Here is a 6,000-nt window from a genome sequence, read left to right on the forward strand (position 1 = left end):
TAATTGGAAGACACGCCATCTGTGCTTTTAAATGGACATATGCTGCTCTGCGTCTGAGGCAAATATGCTGAGGGAAAGTTGATTGAAACCTTAGTGAAAGCTGGCCTCTGACCTTCTACTTTTCTTTTCCAGCCTTTGCCCAAGGAACCGTCGTAGGATGCAGAGAAAACAGCAAGTATGTGAGTTTTTTTATGATGTGCTTCATTCTCATTTGCATACTGAGTGTATAACCCTGCTTCAGTTAACTCCGACATATTTGCAACCAAAGACATTTTGATTGTTCTACCCTGTAGAAGGCAGACATAATTACTCCTAAGGGAAACAGCAGACGCCTCGCCTTAATTCCAAGTTGTTTAAGAGTTCAGTGTAGCTCAGACCCGGAATGAATCAGCCATTAGTGCGTATTCGTCATGTACTTTTCAGTACCGCTCTCACCACTGAGTGAAAATAAAGATCATTCAGGACTTGGAGAAGACACAATGGAATCCCTCATTTCTCAGTATGCATTCACTTCTGACAGAAAAGGGAAATCAAAGGGGGTTACGGGAAGTTTTGGAATGGAAACTAAAAAGCCCCACTGTGGATACATCAAAGGGAGAGGCTACTTCCTGTGTCCAGGCTCTCGTTTAGGACAAAGAAAACCGATGTGATTGGGAGGATGTTCTTGACAAAAGAAATAAGCGAAAGAAAAAGCTACATTTAAGAAAAATCCCTTTCGAAATGCCACGGTGACAGATTCCGGCCGTATTCGATATCAAGCAGGAGTCAGGAGCAGGCTAGCCGTGGTTAACGTCACTTCCACAAACATTCTTCTGTTCTCTAAAAAAACCAAGAAAATCGAAAGATTAAAACTAAATTCCGCTCTCGAGAACATTGACTGAGTATCTGTGAAGCTTTTATATTCTGCAAAAAAAGAGCCATTTGGAATCTACATGCTTTACGTCTCCGAGCCAATATTCTAAGATTGATATCCCCTCTTCCACGGAGAAAACAAAATGAATCACGCACAATTACCAAGGACAGGGAGAAAAGGGGGAATTGGGGGCGTCATAAATATTTATTTGCCAGCCCTGGGAATTTGTGCAATTCTGTGTGGATTTGCCGACTCATATTTAAGTGTCTGAATGATTTATATGGGCGGTCTTGGGTGTCACAATTGTCCACTGTCACCGTGAATCAACATTAACATTTATGGATTTATCCATTTCACATATTCATGGCAGAGTTCTATTATCATTCAAATGGCTTTCTTGATCAAATGATTGGCTAAATTAAGTCATTAGCTCCAGAATTTCATTGGAGGTGAAACGTGTTCCACGTGGAAAGGAATATATTAGCACATACACTCATGGACCAATCCCTTTAAAGAATCATTCACACAATTTCATTTGTTAAAGCTCAAATAAAGCCCCGCTCAGACATGGAACACGTCAAATGACTGGTTTTATATATCTTATTTAATGGCTTTTTGTCAGACATGTTTGCGTTATGGAAATTATTCATGATTATTATTAATTATATCAATTATATCAATAATCATTCAGACCCCTGTTTTATAATATCTAACAGTGCACAGGCAGAGAATGACAAAACCTTGATTTGGAGCTCTCATTTAATGTTTAATTGGTTTAGATGTTGTATGTGAAGTGTTTTGCTAAAACTGGCTCAGATGAAAATTAAAAATACAGGGAGAGGGGGGGGGGCTGGTCTGATTATTACTGTGGTGTTTTTGTTTCTTGTCCTGCACCGTGAGGGTAAAAAAAAGAATAATATCCTCGACAGCTTAAAGCTGATTAACAAAACAACAAATGACAAAGCGCTTTTTTGCAGGGATGTGACACAAAACAGTTGCATGAGTAGGCAATCAATGCCATTGTCGCCCAAAATGAGTCCTGAAATCCACCCAAAAGTCAAGGCACTCTTGTGTAAATAAATAAATAAATATTTTTCTTTATGTATAAGAAATCATAATGAAGTGTGCTATTAAATGTATTAGCTTTCTCAAACAAAGGCCAAACATGTATTCTCTGTGCATATTTAACGTTGTTTTGTGTTGTGGCAGCCTTTATCTTAAATGCCGTGGTGTTCAGTTTGGAGTTGTCTTACGTGAAATGTTGCGGAAATGTTAACTATGTTTGACCTGGTAAGACTACCATCGTGACTTTTGAAACAACCGTGTCTCGTGATTTGTAACTATCTTCTTTCGCCGTCCCTCCGCAGGTTCATTGTCATCCATGCTACAAAAGGAACTGAGACCAATCTCTACACCAGAACATTGTGTCCATTCACCAACGAGATTCCCAAACTAAAGACCAGGTTTGACCTTCAATACTAAAATAAATAAATAGTGATAATCCGGAGTTTCTCCGATCCCCACAGTGAAAGACTCTCGGCAGACACTTCTGAGAACTCTGAGAAGTCTCGAGTGAGCAGCACGGTATACTCCATCGGCATTGAATCTTCACCGCAGCCAAATTCGTGGACACATCACAGAACTAAAATCCCTGTGAGGAACATTTATCAACGGGGCAGTGGAATATTCAGTGAAGTACTTTACCTTTTTCTTTTTGTCCTTGTTATCCAACATCGAGTCTGCAGGGGACAGCTCCTTGAAGACTTTCCGTACCTTTGTGGCTTGATTTAGACTTGTCAGAAGTCGATCCCGTTCATCTTCTTTACTATCCCTGCTATGAAGCCGTCCGGGGTTATATTCCAGCCAAGTTACTTTAATGGCAGCTTACTGCTGAAGAGTAATGACTCTGCAGAGGTTGAGCCAGGCCGTATTGTCCATTGGATTCTTTCTCTCATTTGGCTGATGGGTGAAACACCTCCGCATTTAAATACACACAGGACGGACGGTTGTGAGAAAGCATGAAAGTCTCTTGGAATGTCACAGAAGAGACGACAGAGACGAGTTGACTGCAGGTCACGATGGTGAAATGTGGACATTTTGAGCGTCTTAGCTTATAACTTATGTTTTTTTAATGTGGTGCCAACATAGACTAGAAGAGTAGTTTTTGTCAATGAACCTCACACATCTTGTACACACCACCGGGAGCATTTAGCCGAAATGGAACCCTGGCTCATGTTAATGGTCTGTGTGTTTGTGTGCACGTGATTTTGCATCTCTCCACGTGGGAATGTGTGTGTGTGTGTGTGTGTGTGTGTGTGTGTGTGTGTGTGTGTGTGTGTGTGTGTGTGTGTGTGTGCGTCCACATCCAGAGATACACTGTGAAATAAGTCATATCCAATGCATCATTCATACTCTTGTATATTTTTGGGACACGCCCAGACCAGAGCTCACCATCTGGCAAGAGAAGCATTTGCGATTTTACAGATGTTGAATATCATTTTAATCTTCACGGGTGAATCCTGGGATTGACTTTTCTTTTCTTTTGTGTATTTTATTTAGTACATAGAGATATTTATATTGGGGGCGGGGGTGGGGGGGGGGGCTAGGGACAGATCTACAGTGTGTTGCATAAGTTCAATTCTGTAATTAAAATCAATTCATGCGTGATTAAATGTATTCAGAATCCTTGTTTAAATTGACTATATTTTGATATGAAATGTTTTGGCCAGCTGGACGTGCTATTTGCTGATTTCAGATGCTTGATATATTTGAAATGATGTATACATAGATATATATATATATATATTCAATTAATGTATTTTATGTTCTGTGGGTCTCATTTCAAGCGGCGGTAAAGCAAAGGAGAAGCACAAGAAGGCATTCTTCTGAGAGAAGTACAAGAGGTGGACAAATTAACAAGAACACCAGAAAGATATTACAAGAACACAATGAAAATGAAACACAATTGAAATACATGTATATCAATATATGTACTAAGGTACGGTCAACCCGAAGTCTCAAAAAATAGCCTTCACATAGCAAGTGTTTGTTGCAATTACAATATATTTGCACAGGTGTTCCTGTTAATGTGTCTACATCCTGTTTTTGTTTTTTTCATTTCTTTGTGCTAAAAGATCCTGTACATCTCCATCTTAATGTATGCATTTGAGGATATAAAGAGAGCGTCCGCTCCCGGGAGCTGCGGAGTGTATTCGGTGTTTGTGCGTGAGTGTTTTCCAGGTCAACAGTGGTCTGTGAGTGAGAAAATACCAATTTCCACCCGATCCTATACCTCCGATTTTATGCTGCCTTTATTTATCGTTTCACCGTAAATATGACTAAAATATGAAAAATGAAACTGGGTAACACTTTCTATGAATGTATTTTAATGTAGGCTTCTGCATAATGGTTTCTAACGGCAGCATATTACATTGTGAAAGTTGCCGCCAATGCCTCGAGGGACAATCCATAATGTGATGTGCGGTTATTGAAGAATAACACACAAAGCGCGGGTATCGGAATATAACACACAATGTGCAGTTTTTCACAACTGCATGATGCCTCATGATCTTTCCCACTTTTATCATGGCCGCTTATTCCAGAAATATACAGTAAATATTTATACTGGGGGACAATGAGCTCTTTTAGGGAAAAACTTCAAATCATCAAAATTTAGTTTTTTGGTTAGCCTTGGAATCCTCTAGCAGTAAATATAATTTTACTACTTTAAAAAAGTAGGAGAAGCAGCTGTTGCGACCACTGGAACCAGCAGCCCTCCAGCTATCAGTAATTATTTAGAAAAGCGATGAGGGTGCTATGTCAGACCTTAAACAAATGTGTTATAATGATTTTGATATTGGACATAATCGTAGTTGCTCATAATTACTCGACTCAATTTGCTTTGGTTTGAATTAATTTGCTTCAAAAGGTTTCCCTCTTGAAACCAACAACTGGTGATAAACTGTCTCCCTGCATCTGGTCCAAAGTTACAGTTCTTTCCAGGAGACCAAATCATCAGGAAATGATGGACCCGTACAATAAAGCGCTACCGTGCTGTCTATGAATATTATTGATGGAGAGTGTTCTTCGACTTGCCACAATGTTTGTACGAGATAATAGAAATAGGTAATATTTGTTGTATCAAAGGTGAAAATGTAATACTCCAGCATGCAGCGTCATCAAGGATATCTTGTGCTCCAGTTGGTTGTAGAAAATCGAAGACTTGCAGTTTCTGTGGTTGCTACCGAGCCAGTATTCCCACTCAACTCCCACTCAGTAGAGATGTTCTTTCAACGCGGCCCTGCTGCTCCCTTCCAATTTCCAATGTCTGTCTTGCTGTCTCAGGGTTTTGAATGTGGGCTGCTGTCAGGATCAACAAATGGTACGAAGGCGGCGTGAGCTGAAAAAGCTGAGCTGTGAGGAAGCTATCATGGCAAGCTCAAACCACACTTTGTGTACTCTGACTGCAGGAAGAGCAGAATGGTTGTCAGACCTTACTGTTCTTCAATGCCAATACGATGATTGAGCATTGATTTAACTAATTATTATGTTCATTCTTGTAATGACGTATGTCCTTTTTATTACAGGTTATAAAGGCTTAAAGAAAGTCTTATAATGCATTTTTCATGTTATAGTGTGGTAGTGTATAAAGGTATCTGACATAGGTATGGGCTTCATGTAATATGACAATGATCACCAATTAGCATTTGCAATTGAGAATCTGTTCAGTAATTGATAAATGAAAAGAGTATGTGGATATGTATGTGACTTGTGGATGGATAGGCGTACGATAAATGGTGGTATATGAGCAGAAGAAGGGCTAAAATTCACCACGTCTGCTTTATTTCTGAGCGACACACCAAGTTTTATCAGGTAGCACATAGCAACAACCGTCAAGCAACATAATAGCACCTGACGGTTCATGTCTTAAAGGCTGCTTTTCTGTTTTCAAAAAAGTAATTGTTTCGGCACTTGTGGGATGTCGTCCCTCTCTTCAATAAAAACCTTCAGCTGCGGGATGGTCAAGTGTTTCAGCACTACAGGCCGTCGTCATTGTATTTCTGTTTTGCCACCGAGTCCTCCACATCCACAACAGATCCCCGGCCGAGCCTAATGAGACACAAACACACCCCCGAGGCTCAGGCTGG

General features: G+C 40.0%; 1 protein-coding gene across 1 annotated transcript in view; it reads left to right on the top strand.

The window, feature by feature from the left end:
* tafa5l (TAFA chemokine like family member 5, like) overlaps nucleotides 1-2,311 on the top strand; it is a gene marked incomplete at its 5' end in the record, with an annotated part of 32,967 nt that extends 30,656 nt beyond the window's left edge. Inside the window, 2 exons of the mRNA XM_079273161.1 lie at nucleotides 133-175; nucleotides 2,221-2,311. Coding sequence (XP_079129287.1) covers nucleotides 133-156 — 24 coding nt within the window. The 3' untranslated portion in view covers nucleotides 157-175; nucleotides 2,221-2,311. The remainder of the gene's footprint in view (nucleotides 1-132; nucleotides 176-2,220) is intronic.
* Between the last annotated feature and the right edge of the window lie 3,689 nt (nucleotides 2,312-6,000).

The sequence above is a fragment of the Melanostigma gelatinosum genome (assembly GCF_949748355.1).
Source record: "Melanostigma gelatinosum genome assembly, chromosome: 8".
NCBI lineage: Eukaryota > Metazoa > Chordata > Actinopteri > Perciformes > Zoarcidae > Melanostigma > Melanostigma gelatinosum.